Genomic DNA, 15,253 nt, shown 5'->3' on the forward strand with positions numbered 1-15,253 from the left:
CCTGCAACAGAGGTGGGTGTAGGAGATAGGATATCACCCGCCCGACACTTCGGCACTGTTGCTATGAATGATTCACTTGCATTTGGCACATTTGTTCTAAGGAAATCTCCCGCCGCTTCCTTCTCCGAGCTCCTGTCGGGCTGTCTCCTGTGCTTTGGCCTTTGAGAAGAAGCGAAAGCAGGTGGGCACAGAGGAGCACACCGAGTCCTCCTCCTCCTTCCCTAATTTAGCAGTACTTCCGGCCGCGTGACATCATCCCCCGCACCCCACTGACGTGAGCGGCGGGTGACGTGTGTGCGGAGAGGAGCGCGCTGACGTTGCTATTTAAAGGTCCTCCTGCGGGGAGGATGGAGACACAGCGCGAGCACCTGGTGTGGGGCGCGGAGGGGGTAGTGGCAGCCGGGAGTGGGGCCAGGAGCCAGCGGAGGAGCAGAGCGCACGGTCCGCCCGCCGCCGGTTATTAGGGGAGAAGTGGGGAAGGGAGGAAGAACGGACTGACGGACCTGCCGGCCGGACTAACTCCCTACGAGGGCCGGCTCAGCCCCTGACTAGCAGCCTCCTCGCCGCCCTCCCAGCTGCCGCTTCTTCCCGCTGCCCGCAGGGCCCCGCCGGGCCGTCGGGACGGGTCAGCGCTCCAGCCCCCAGCGCTCAGTCGCGACTCGGCGGTGGCGGCCGCCTCCCGCCCCTTCCCGCGAGCGGGGGAGGGACTGTTCTCGCCCCCCGGGTTCTCCCCGCCCCCTCCCCCGCCCCCTGCAACCCTCTCTGCCGGCGCGCTCGGCTCACACCCGCGGCGCTGACCCGGGGAGCTGCCCGCGGCGAAGTCAAAGGCGGGCTTCAGGCCGCCGGGGCCCGCGCTGCCCTGCCGAGTGGGAGCTGGAGGTCCCCGGAGGCGGGCGGTGATGGAAGTGTGAGGAGGCGGCGGCGGGGCCCAGGGACTGTGAGGCAGCGCGTGGCGGCGGCGCGGAGCGTGAACGGCGAGGAGCAGGGGTGGGGGCGCCGGAGCAGCAGCTCTACAGCTTCGAGTCCCCGACGCGGGATTAGCCACTCGCCAGGGCTCGGGTCGGCCCCCGTTGACCTTTCCTGCCCGGTTCTCCGCAGCTGGGGGCAGGGTGCCAGGGCGGGAAGCGTGGGACTTGGCTCTCTTGATTCATTCATTCTTCGCGACGGGAGCCTCACACCTGCCGTGCTCCGAAGAGAGGAGGGAAGAGGGAGCAGCCGCGAGTGTGGGGCCGGGCGCGAGCCGGTCTCCATTGTGCTCAGTCGCGGGAGGCGGGAAGGGGCTGAGGGAGGTGGGATCGGGCCCCCTCCTCCTACTCCCTGGCGTGCGCAGCGCCCCCAGCCTTCTGCCAGCCTAGAAATGGTTCCGTTTATCCTCCTCGGGAGAATGAATCGATCCTGCCCAGCCTTCTCTTCCTCCTCCCCGCCTCCTCTCTGCTCCGAGTCTTAGGAAGGGAAAAAATTAAAAGACAGATTCCAATGTGGAGTGCTGTGCACGTCGCGACCTGCCGGGTTTGCGTTTTGAGATTTTTCTATATAGCTTTTTCTAATGTGAGCGCAGGGAAGCAGTGGCATTACTGCTTTTAGGATTTTTATTTTCTTGTAGGGCTCTGTAAAGTGCACGTCGCATTGGGTTGCACGCTTCACTCCCAGGGACCTGGTGTCGTGGAGAAATTTGAACCCGCAGCCTTAGCACCAAAAGGCCGAGTTGCCTGGCTCTCCCTGAGTATCGAGGAGGACATGAGCGAAATGACCACTGAACTCGTTTTTCACAGGACTCGGTGAAGCTGGATTCTGCGTTTTCCGCCACGTAGATTCATTTTGTGGAATAGAGTTGACCTCTGTCACCTCCGCGCAGCATTTTAGCTCTAATAAGCAAATGTCACCTCTGCTTGAACGTTTTGATATTTACAAGAGAGAAATCATTTTACCCAAGGGAACTAATTGAAGTGTCAGCATCACTCAAATACCTTCAGAAAAGGATCTCGGGGGGTGAAAAAGCAACTGCGAAATAGCAGACGGTGAAATTCCTGTGGAAGTTATTCCGTAGCAGAAGAGCAGAAACTTCAGAGCAAGTTTTCGCTGGGCAAAATGGGGTAAGAATTTTTGTGCTTAACACAGTTTTGAATTTGTTCATGTATGTGTAATTGAATCGTGGTGGTGATTATGTTGTACGTTTTCAAAGAAATCTGCCATCTTGCTAAGCTGGTCATACTTTAAAAATGTAGGTGTTTTAACCTTTTAACAAGTTATTTTTGTCGATTGACACTGGCAGTCATAATTAAGGAACATATGTATATCATTTGTAATCAGAATGTGGTTTTATTTGTAATATTCGAGAAGATAACATAGTCTGCACTTTATTGTTCAAACTGCCGCATTAGTTTGTAATCAAAATCGTGTTGTCTTAGGTTTTGCTACCAGTATCTTTCAAAGAGAAGTACTGCATTCTCTCAGTACTTTGAGAATAATCAGTTGCACAAAGGAGTAATTGTAAAGTAATAAGGGGTTAGATTACAGTCCTTGAAAATGATCCAGTGTAAAATTCTTGCCCTCACTGTGCCCTCTGTTTTGCCCTTGAATAGCCAAAGCTAAAATGTATAGGATTGATTTATTGGGACATTAAAACGAAAATCCTGAAGTCTTGCCGATGTCTCCACAGTGCTGGTGCATTTGGTAGATAAAAGCTCGAAAAGGAAAAAGCTTTTAGTTGAAGGAATGTGTTCAGTTTTTTTTTGCTTTTAAGTTCAGGTCTTCATTTTGTTAACAACGTCAGATCTATGTCTTTTTTCAGATCCAAAGTCAACGAAGAGTGCCTGTTTTCCAGCCTTTTATTCTTCACACAGTACTTAGATAAAATGATAAAATGTTAGTGACTTTTCCTGATCGAAGCCATTGGTGGGTTAATGATCTAGTCATTTCATTGACAGATTGTCAATGCTTTTTGTCAAAGAGAAACTTCCAGAATTTTCTCTCTTTGTATTGAACTAACACATCTAAAGTGTAGTTAAGGGACAGGGATTGAAAGGTTAGACTCTGAAATTCATTGTGACAGTGTAGGGGTGTGCACACTCAACTTTATTTCAAGAAACTTTCTGAGGAAATTTCTTAGATATACTACCTCTTTTGTTGGAGCTAGAATTTGAAGATTATTAATTTGAACAAGTTTGAAAATGCAGAACATATGTTGTAGCAGTCCTTCCTCAGGAATTAATGAGGAGAATGAAAATTGTTTTTAAAATTTAAATGGCAAGTGATGAGTATATGTATAACTTGCATGATTTGGGGTACTACTAAGAGCAATTAAAATACCTCATTCTGTTTCTGTGCTGCTCTTAGTAGCTTGATGATCTGAGGCAAATTAACTCCTATGGACTCTATTTTCTTATCTGTAGAAGGAAAGACTTAGATAAGTTTAAAAAATTTTCCAATCTGTCAAATTGAGTTATCTTCTTTTTCTCCTTTTTATTTAATGATTGTTAGTTGACTAATGATTACTAGTACATCTTTCAGGTGGAGATATTGTTTTCTCTAAGCAATTTTCTTAGCAGGTAAGCTGGAAAATAATAGCATTTGAGAAATGTTTTGAATGAATTGCACTAATTTTAAAAAGGGAAAATACTGAAAATATTACCACTCAAAGCCTTTGAAATGGCTTCTCCTGAGAATCTGCAGCTCTTCTGTTTAAAACCTGTCAGAGACAAAAAAAAAAAAAAAGAAGTGATAGTTTTTCATATTGAAGGGTGTACTCTAGACTATGGAGTGGTAATATCATGGCAGAAAATCAGTTTCCAACCTTTAAGCTACATGCATGCCTATCCCTTTACCAAGGGAAGTTTGGGATGAACTTAATATCAAGTGTACTGGTATTTAAAATATTAAAATGAGCCCCCCTCAGCACACGTTTTAGATACTTGAGTGTAATTACAGTTGTTCATAAACTAGTTTATTTGCCCATTTCCTAATAAAGTCTTAAAGATGGACTGGAAAGGAAAAGGATTATTTATGGCATTATTTTTCTGAAAGTTTATATTTGGGGCTATGTAAGTTTTAAATTTTGGGCTATAATCTTTCTCATTGATAGTGTCTTGTTTCATCTGAGTTGTGACTAGAGGATAGATAGGTAGAAGTAGAAAAGATGGCATTTGTGGAAGTTTCCATTCTTGGTATGTGTTTATGTCTGGTAAATGTTTCCAGAGTAAGCATTGCCTCCCTACCTTTTTGAAACAAAAGGAACAGAGCTTTACATGGTCTTTAAAGTTTTACTCAGGGAATCCTAAATTACCTTACTCTGACAAGTATCTAAAACTTAATATTGTGGGTGAAGACTTTCACATTATGAATATATTTTTGACTAATGTTAGGTTATAATAACTTATCTTTGCATTAATTATGGATATAATTACAAGGCTAGGGGCAAAGATTAAGCCAAAGGAATTAGTTTTAAAGAAAGTAGTTATAGTTTAGGCAGAAATCTATGGCTCCTGTAATAGTTTCTGAACTATGGGGGAAACGGAAGAGAACAGCTGAAACTGACAGTTGGCAGAGTCTGTCAAAGTATCTTGGATGCTGCCTGAACTGTTTTTAATTGTGCTGAAGGCAATTGTTGATTTGTGAAATAGGTGTATCAGTCCCTCTGCAAAGTATAGGGCATTCACATATGTGAGCTAAAGTCTATGAAAAGCTTAAAAGCATCCCAGTGAGGAGCCCCTGTTAGGTACACTCCCCATTTCTCCAAGTAGTCTCTCATGAGAGCAGTGAATCAATAGCAATTTCAGAACTATTAGAGTAGGCAACAGAAATCAAGTAACCTTAATGAGTTATTTTATGCTATCTTTGTTTTGCTTAACTCACATTGGCAACTTAGTGCCATCTGCAAGGAATAGCCACCCCCAACTCCCAGTTAAAAGTTATTTATAAAATGTGATTCTCTCTGCTAATTAGGTCTGATAATGCTGTTTTTGATTTATCTCACCTTCCTGTGGGAACCTCTGGAAACCCTCTTCTCTGTCTTTCCCTAGGTAACTGCAGAAATGTTGATCTAGCACTACAAAATGAATGGCCTTTGTTGCAAAGGCAACCACCCAATCTTTCTAACCAACATCAGAGAAGTTAGATACAGATCCTTAACTTGTTTATTTTACCAATTTTGAGCTCCAATTATGTGGCATGTACAGCGGCTCAGTGCTGCTGACAGAGACTAGTAAAATGTGCTCCTTCCCTTAGGGAGTTTATAGTTTAGAAGTTGGGAAGACAAGCCTAAAATGAAAAAGTACAATGACATGTCTAAGGGGCTATAATGTAGAGCATCATAGGAGGTAAAATGTGTGTGTGTGTATGTGTGTGTGAAGCATTAGCTGTTGAGCAAAGGATAAAGCTGTGGTGGAGGTAAAAGATACTGAAAAGTCAAAGATGATTGTAAGTAGGTCTTGTGGACAAATGAGGGGGCATTGAAGACGGAGGGAACAGTGTGACTGACAGCACTAAGACAAGGAACTGCAAACAAGTTTGGCATGATGGACTTGGCTATGTGCAGTGTAGTAAGGTACCAGCCTAGAGCCTGACACACTAAAGGGCCTTGTACACCAAACAAAAACTGGTGTATTTCAAGCTTATTTTGACGACTCTTTATAATATCACACATATTTAAGTGATAAAATGTCACAAAATAATCCTTTTGTGTGATGCACTCTGGTATTTTCTATTCTATTCTGTTTTTAATAAAGTATGAGGGTTAGGACCCAATAAATTGTTTTAACAACCCAGTGGTGGCAACTGGTAATTTGAAAAACACAGTTTTTGGCTATGGTTAACAAGGAAGGGTCAAGGAAGTAGGGTGAGAAAACCGTGTTGAAAGTCATTTAAAATTTGGTTTTGTATGTTGTGTCTTGTGGAAATGTCAAGCTAGAGCGATGAAGTTTGCCTAGTAGGGGAAGTAGATAGCTGGGCAGGCCCTAAAAAATTCCTGAGTGTGGGAGGGGAGGGATGGTAATGAGTTGTTTGTGGTTGTCTGCATGACACTTTTCATGATTAGGGCATTTCATGTGCAGAGGGGTATAAATGTAGGAAATGGCCTGGTTTGTCCCTGGAGGAGCCACTCACTCAGGTGGGTCATTACTCAGGTAAATTTGGAAGTTTGAAAAGGACTTTCTAGCTGGCATACAAATTGCTTAGAAAGTAAGAGTGAGAACACTTAAAATTCTCCCAAGCACATAATTAAAGGGTACATGGAGTTGCTGGTCGTCCTTGTAAGTTGAAAAGTTATTTCATTTGTGACTACCGTAGAATTGTAATTTTTAACCTATCAACATATATTAGGAGGAAATCAACTAAAAACTAAGAGTGGTAGTGTTAGCATATTTTGAGAGTATATTTTTTCCCCTAGTTTTATTGAAATATAATTGATCTATAACTATTAGTTTAAGGTTATCAGTGTAATGATTTGACACATGTATATATTGTGAAATGATTACACTAAGTCAACATCAATCACCTCACATAGTCACAGGTTTTTATTTTCTTGTGATGAGTATCTTCATGAAAACAGGTTCATTTTTTAATAATTGAATAGTTGAGCCCACCTCACTCTTAATGAAATTTGAAAACTCATTTTTTTTGTTTTTAGGGTTTTTTTTTAGTTAACATGTTATACATAGGCAAGACCACCCTCGCTCTTTCTAAATGTCCTTTTCCCCCAGTCTATGACCTATTTTTCCATATAGTGAGGACTTTTAACAGGTTCTTTTTTGCTGTTGGTTCCTTTTATCCTTGTGACCTTTACCCCTTCGTTCTTCTTGTCCTAGTGATATAGGCAGGGATAGTGGCAGTAGGCTGTCAGAGCTTTCCTCCTGGCTACGATGCATCTATCCACTCACTTAAAGGTAGTGGAAAAAAACTTAAGCCCACTCCCACCCCCAAACTTGCCATCTCCCTAACTTTGCTCCTGCAGTTTCCTCCTTGCCTCCCGACTCTTTTTTGCTTCATTGCTGGCATTGATGATGCTCATCTGAGGTACTCTACCCCCAAAAAAAGAAACAAGGAGGAGAAGTTTTCTTTTCCAAATTATGTGGTGATGGGATAGTAGGTCATCCACTGGCAACTTACAAGTAACACAATCTCTGCATTGAATACCAAGTTGTGTTATCATGCCAAGATAGAGGAATGTTATTATTTAAATTTATAAGTAAGAAACTTTGTCTTTTAAAAAAACTAGATCCTATTCTAGAGTTTTAAAATTAAATTAAAAACTTTTCGATTAGTTACATTTTCAGCAGGACACAAATTGAGAGGAAGAGAATTCAGATTGTGGTTTCTGAGTATTTGCAAAGCTTTTATTGGTAAGACTGTGTAAACTAGTTACAGTAAGTTACCTTTAGTATGTATGTAAGTTAATTTGGAGAAGGAGTAAATAGTAGAGCTAAGATCTTTTGGGAGACAATTACATGTGAGTGGCATGTTATATGTTCTGCTCTGGCCTGAGGTTTTTATAAGAATGAAATAATGATTATGAGTAGTACATTAGAATATTATTATGTAATTCTTAAAAACAAGATCTATTATGTCATATTGATTGGTCACAATATGTAGGCATTAATTCTTTTTAATAATATTCTTATTGATCCTATTTTTATTTCTTGTAATTTTTTTCCCCAGTGTTTTAGATCTTTATTTTGTGTTCACTTTTCAGATATGCCCATTTTTTCCTATTTGACACAATTCCCACTGTCACCAAAGTTTTTTCTTTTTTTGATGTTCTCCTTTGTATTTATTTATGTTTTATTTTTTATTAAGGTATTATTGATATACACTCTTATGAAGGTTTCACATGAAAAAACAATGTGGTTACTACATTCACCCATGTTATTATGCCCCCCCCACACCCCATTGCAGTCACTGTCCATCAGTGTAGTAAGATGCCACAGAGTCACTATTTGCCTTCTCTGTGTTACACTGTCTTCCCCATGATCCCACCCACACCATGTGTGCCAATCATAATACCCCTCAATCACCTTCTCCCTCCCTCCCCATGCACCCTCCCCAACCCCTACCCCTTGGCAACAGCTAGTCCCTTCTTGGAGTCTGTGAGTCTGTTGCTGTTTTGTTCCTTCAGGTTTGCTTCGTTGTTATACTCCACAAATGAGGGAATCATTTGGTATTTGTCTTTCTCTGCCTGGCTTATTTCACTGAGCACAATATTCTCCAGCTCCATCCATGTTCTTGCAAATGGTAGGATTTGTTTCTTTCTTATTGCTGAATGGTATACTATTGTGTATATGTACCACATCTTCTTTATCCATTAATCTACTGATGGACACTTAGGTTGCTTCCATATCTTGGCTATTGTAAATAGTGCTGCAATAAATATAGGGGTGCATATGTCTTTTTGAATCTGAGAAATTACATTCATAACTTTCTTTGTTTTAAAGTCTATTTTGTCTGTAGGCAGCATATAGTTGGGTCTTGTTTTTTTATCTATTCAGTGACTCTATGTCTTTTGATTGGTGCATTCAGACCATTTACATTTAGGGTGACTACCGATAGGTATGTACTTACTGCGATTTCAGGCATTAGATTCATGGTTACCAAAGGTATCTAAGAATCTAACTTAACTCACTTAGTATGCTATTATAAACATAATCTAAAGGTTCTTTTTTTTTTTTTCCATCCTCTTCTTCCTCCTCCATTCTTTATATATTAGGTATAATATTCTGTACTCTTTGTCTATCCCTTTTTATTACCTCTGGTGACAGCCATTTAACCTTAGGAACACTTCCGTCTACAGCAGTCCCTCCAAAATACACTGTAGAGATGGTTTGTGGGAGGTAAATTCTCTCAACTTTTGCTTATCTAGAAATTGTTTAATCCCTCCTTCAAATTTAAATGATAATCTTGCTGGATAGAGTGTTTTTGATTCGAGGCCCTTCTGCTTCATTGAATTAAATATATCATGCCACTCCCTTCTGGCCTGTAAGGTTTCTGCTGAGAAGTCTGATGATGCTCTGATGAATTTTCCTTTGTATGTGATCTTATTTCTCTCTCTAGCTGCTTTTAATATTCTGTCCTTATCCTTAATCTTTGCCATTTTAATAATTATATGTCTTGGTGTTGTCCTCCTTGGGTCCCTTGTGTTGGGGGATCTGTGCACCTCCATGGCCTGAGAGACTATTTCCTTCCCCAGACTGGGGAATTTTTCAGCAATTACTTCCTTAAAGACACTTTCTATCCCTTTTTCTCTCTTCTTCTTCTGGTACCTCTATAATATGAATATTATTCCATTTGGATTGGTCACAGTTCTCTCAGTACTCTTTCATTCCTAGAGATCCTTTTTCTCTCTGTGCTTCAGCTTCTTTGTATTCCTCTTCTCTAATTTCTATTTCATTTATCATCTCCTCCACCGTACCTAATCTGCTTTTAAGCCCTCTCACTTTTAGGAAGTCTGTCAGACTGCCCACCCAGATCAGCTGGATATGAATCCCTGTTTTCCACAAGCAGCTGGAATCTCAGTCTCTCCAGGTATTCCACCTGTCTTAGCTTTCCAACCCCACTAATCACCAGAGTATCATGCAGTGTAGGTTCGTGCTCCCAGAGCATATCTCCAGGGCTAGGTGTTCAGCAGTCACAGGCTTCCACCCCCTTCCTGCTCTGTTTCTCTTCCTCTTGCCAGTGAGCTGGGGTGGGAAGAGCTTGGGTCCCGCCGGGTCATAGCTTTGGTACATTACTCTTTTCCCTGAGTTCTGTTCTTTCCTCCAGGCTTATGCAGTCTGGCACAGCCTTCTTTCCTGTTGCTCTTTCAGGATTAGTTGTATTAATTATATTTTCATATTATATGTGGTTTTAGGAGGAGGTCTCTGTCTCACCTCTCATGCCGCCATCTTTGCCAAAGTCTCTTGTAATTTTCTTTCTTTTCGATTTTCTGGCTCTAGAGTAGAATACTAAACTTTCACAATAAACTTGCAGACCTATCATGAGCAAACACATGTACACACAAAAAAATTTTTTCAGAATAAAAATATGTAAAGGGTATGTTTAGGGGAATCTCTTAATTTTGATTCACTACAGTAATTTGTTAACTTAATAATTTTGAAATGAAGTCACAATATAAATCTGACCAGTATGACTTCTCTGTTTTGTGATTATGAGAAACATGAAAGTTGGTTTAGGCTGATTACCTGAAATATTATTCATGGCATTTAAAGGACTGACAAAAGAAACTTTTTATACATAGTTTGCAAACCCATCTTAAATGACTGAATGTCTCAGATGAAAATGTGGTTAAATTTCAAAAGCTCAAACATGCCTACTGCCATGTGATTTTTATTTTTTTCAGACCTCTTGTGTTTAGTTGAAATACTTATTTTTAGTTACTGGATTTTTTTGTTACTTAGAATTAATCCCAACTCATTGGACAGAAGAGTAGGGAAAATGAGTTCTGAATATTTAATGTTTCTTGATGTAATTTAAAAATTATTGAAATATGACATTTTAAATAGCATTATTTCTTAGTTAGGATCTGTTTAATTGAATGAAATGTATAGTTCTAGTTTATGTTGCAGATTTGAAATGCCCTTTGACCAGTGGCTTATATATGACAAAAAGACCTTGTTGTATGGAGTAAGTGAGATTTTCCTAGATGTTGTCAAAAAGACTTCTCTGCTAAGTTTTAAAAAATTGAGTGCTTTTGTGGTGTAAGATTTCAGGCTCATTAAGTATCTTCATTTCAAAAGAATTTCTGTGTAACAAGCAGTATTTATATAGATTTTAGCTCATTTACAAAAATTAAGATAAAATTTTCAAATCTCACTGAATGGGCATTGCAAGAATAAGTAAAACTTAAAAGCTAATCATTCAGTGGTCTTCATGTGAATACAATTGTAAAGTTAGAATCTTAATATAAGTCAAAAAAAAATCTTACTTTTTACAACATACCTCTCCATAGGACCTCCATTATCACTTTCTGTTAAAAGAGACAGATTTATCAGTGAACTTCTACTCTATTTTCCTTTCCCCATCCATCATCAGTCTAACACACTGGTCATTTCTGTGCTCCCTAATGTCTGAGAAAGAAAGATAAACTTGGTAAGAATCAGTACTGCTTGTTTTTAGCAACATTTTTTAGGGAAGAGATTGAAATTATTGACATGTATATATATATGTTTTTTATGCTTTACTTTTTCCCTACACTTGTGTTTTATTTATTTCTCATCTTGTTTGTAAAAGTTAAAAAAAATCTCTGGCATGTATAATTTAGAATTAATTTTACAAAGGCAAGTATAATTTAGAATTACTTTCACAGGGTCATCCTTCTAGTGACCTTGTAAAGGAAAAAAAAACAAACTATCATTTCTCATGAGGCTTTTTCCCAATAATGGAGTATGAACCCAGTATGGCTGTTGTATAACTAAGATAAATTTAAGTATATAGATCTAATATTGACTTAGTTAAGAATGGCGTTTCATTTTCATTTAACTGTCTTTTTTTGGGTGGGCTCCTAGAGGAAAGCAAAAAGTCATTTCTTCTATCAGAAAATAAAATTATAAAATTTAAAAAATTAGCAATCTAGTCAGTATTTTCTCTTCATAGTATAGTTTACCTTTGTACTTTCTCTAGCTTTTGAAATATCATCTTAGTATTTTTAGCTTTGAACTATAACATCTAGTTTTAGCTTTAAAAAATAACTTTTTCTTTTAATGTTCTTCCATAAAACTTGAAGCATTTTCATGTTATCTTTGAAAAAGGTTGGTACCAGTTCTTCAAGGCATTACAGTTGTAAGAATGAGGGCTTTTTGTAAAATTACCAAACAAGAGTTTAAACAGAAATTAAACAAAAATTGTGCTGAGGGACCACACATACCAAGGCAGCTTTCGTTACTTTATAAGGTCATTTTAAGTCATGTTTATTATGTTATGTCACTTGGTGCAAATGGATCCAATGTGTTCATATGCCTCAGGGTTTGGGAGGTTGAAGAAGAGAGTGTCCTTAATTCCCCTCCTTCAAAGAAGGGCTTCCTTCAAATTTGTCCCTATCTTTAGTATAAGACCCTTAATGGAAATGTGCTGAGAGCCACAGCTCTGGTACACGCCTCCATGGGTACTCTGCATTGTTTCCTAACCACCTGGTTCAGAGCACACAGGTGCAGTGTGACTTGAAAGTTTCTGGGGAATTAGACCCCATTTTTAGTTCACAGAAAATCCTGTTAACTAGTGATTGGGTATATGGTTAGATATACCAATTACTTTCCTGATAACTTTTCTAGGTGACATGTTGGATCCTTTCACCTTTACATGTAAGCATGCCTCCATCTTACTTATGTAGTTGCTGTCTTCCTTCTGTTTCCTTTAAGTGTTTATAAGTAAGAAGTTGAAGAAGGTTATTCTGAATAAGCTTTTTTTCTGAGTGGGAATTTTCTGCCCTAGTTAACTTTCATTTTCCTCCATTAGGCTCTTAATAATTGTCTCTAGGAAATTATGTTAAGCTCTTTGACTATCAAAGAGCTCAAAGCACTCATATTAGAACATTTCTGTTAGTCTTCCTTCATGGAAGATAAGCCTGCACATTACTAAACTTAACATCAGACAATTATTTTGAACCTACTATATTTGAGTGTGCATACCTATTCCTTTCTGCTTATTTTATAAAACTGCCATTTTCTGTCCTACTCTGTTGTTATGAATCTGTTACATGGCTTTTAACATTAAAATTCATGTGCTTTGCTTAAGCACCCTGCCAGCTCCCAAGAAGTTTATACCATGAGGATTCCACTTACTCTTATTTACTCAGTATTGCCAGGGATCTGTGTAAGTTCAGCTAAATGGGAAGACTCCTAAGTTACACTTCAACTCATCTTCCTTGAGATTGTTGATTAAAAAAAAAGTTCGACATCCTTTTCTTTACTCAACTGATAATATATAAAATTTTGGTCATCTGTTTTCATTGTTGCTTTCATTTAATGTTTCATTAATGCTAAACTGTTATTTTTTGCTATGCCTATGTTAGTATGGGGGCAATAATAAGACATTAATGACAATATTACTCAGTTATATTTGGTGGCATATTAATGTACTCTGAATAATTAGTTTATGATCTATGGGCAGGTGAATTAGGCTATTCATAGGTTAGGAAGCTCGCCTGAAGAATGTTTCTGAAGATGATGCAGTGGTCATTTAGAAGCCAGGATGCAAAATTGTGTATTCTCAATGACCTCAAGCTGTATAAAAAAATACTCTATATATGCACAAAAATATTTGAAGGAAATACCATGTTTGTTTCTGGGAAGTACGATTGTGAAGTTTTGTTTTTCGAGTCTTTCTGAATCTTAGTTTCTTTATGATGAATTTATTAAGTTTTAGAACTTCTCTTTGCTTTTAAGGGGTAGGGATATTTAGAAGATGTATCTACAGTACAAAGTTACCAAGATCAGCCACTATTCCTACATACAGATACTTCTGTTGTTTATATCAGTTTTAGCTTGCTTTTTTAAATTTCATCTTTATATATCTAACCTCAAATTTTATTTCATCTTTCTTTTCAAAATTGGCTAAAACGATAGTAAAAATGGTTCCTTATTTAAGCATAAGGAGTAATTCTGCTATTATCAGAGAGTTAGTAGTAATCTCCCCTTATTATGGATAAGGAGACAGCTCAAAGGGAAAATGAGACTTATGGGAAGTTATGCAGCTTCTGTGAAAGGACAGAGCATGTGCTAGATCCTCTAGCTCCTTCGGGCTCTTACCATTAATTCAGGGGCTTCTAAATGGATGCTCACCTATAGAATTACTCATTTAAAGAGGAGCTTCTGTTCATAGTAAGACATTTTAATTTAGTGCAAGCTTAGTATCTCAGTGGTGAATTCATTAAATGTATGTTATTTTCCTTTTAGATGGAGGAAAGAAACTATTCTAATTTTAGTATAGTTAAATCTCTGCTCAGTGCCTTGCGTGTTGGATATAGTAAGTCTCATAAATGATTCAATGTAACTATATGAATCTGGTATAGTTTCCAAGGTTGATAATAAATTGTAAATTCTATCAGTCAAAGGCCTGCTAAACTACCCTTGTAGTTTCTGGGCGCATAAGCTTCTGGAATACTTAAGTTTACTTCTCTGAAGACTTTAGACCATAAAAAGAAAATTTGAGATGCTATCTTGAAACACTTTTCCTAAGGCTTAATTCTGGACCAGGAGACCCACAAATGGAAGGACCAGTCATAGCATGTTGTACCATTTCCGAATCAGGAGATGGCTGTAAATTACTTGAATTCCTAGCATTTTTAGGAGAAGGTTGGACCATATTGTATCCAGATATAAGATTGTTATTCTCTCTGAATTATTTTTCCCAGAGGTCCCAAACTCTAATGCCATCATTGACTGGGCAGAGAAATATGTGAATGTATGAGGCAGCATGCAGTAGGGCTTGTTGGGGACTGTGGGAAAGTAAAGAGAACATGTCCTGCCCGAAGGCATTCATATCCAGTATGTTCTAAAACCCCTCTGGTGAAAGAAACACATCTGAAGCCTAATCCCTTTTGCTTAGCAGACTTCAGAAAAGCTCCTGCCATGTGCTAGTAACTGTGGTACTCTAAATTAGCTTGGATACATTTAAGTTTAGAAGGAAGACCAGAGCATAGCAGGGCAGTGGCAGAAGTTAACATTAGATTAGTGGTTCTCAATTTTGAACCTGTATCTGAATCACCTAGGGGGCTTGTTAAAAACACAGATTGTTTCCCCCCTCAGTGTTTGGTTCTTTGGGGCCCATGGATTTGCTTTTCTGACAGACTACCTGATGATGCTGATGATGCTGGTCCAAGGATCTTACTTTCAGAGTCACTGTGTTTGATAAATGTAGTCTCTACACCTGAGAGACTTAAGCTTCTTTTTTTCTCCTCTTGGAGTTTGTGCAAAAATTATAATTTTGAATTGAGAGGGAATAGCCCTGATTGAGCATCTTATCTATATTTTATAAGCTGAAAGATCTAGGACAACTTGAAATAGATCGATGTATCTTTAAACCTGATTACTTTCAACAGTTATTTCCATTTCTTATTCAGTTACTTCTGCTTTCTGGCATTTCTAATTGTGTTATTTTTAAGACTATCTAACATTGCTTTGTCTCCTGAAGTTTTATGCTTTTGAAAGAAGCATGATTTCCTTCTAAGTTGTTTATTCTGCTTAGATATTCTTAAGATTGTCCACATGCCATAGTATTAGTTTTCTCTGGTGACAGATTACCACAATTTTAGTGACTAGAAACAACACTCATT

General features: G+C 39.0%; 1 protein-coding gene across 1 annotated transcript in view; it reads left to right on the plus strand.

The window, feature by feature from the left end:
* The first annotated feature begins 756 nt into the window (after positions 1-756).
* HOMER1 (homer scaffold protein 1) overlaps positions 757-15,253 on the plus strand; it is a 127,843-nt gene continuing 113,346 nt past the window's right edge. Inside the window, exon 1 of the mRNA XM_036914150.2 lies at positions 757-2,093. Within this exon, the coding sequence (XP_036770045.1) occupies positions 2,089-2,093 (5 nt within the window). The 5' untranslated portion in view covers positions 757-2,088. The remainder of the gene's footprint in view (positions 2,094-15,253) is intronic.

The sequence above is a fragment of the Manis pentadactyla genome, chromosome 2 (assembly GCF_030020395.1).
Source record: "Manis pentadactyla isolate mManPen7 chromosome 2, mManPen7.hap1, whole genome shotgun sequence".
Classification (NCBI taxonomy): domain Eukaryota; kingdom Metazoa; phylum Chordata; class Mammalia; order Pholidota; family Manidae; genus Manis; species Manis pentadactyla.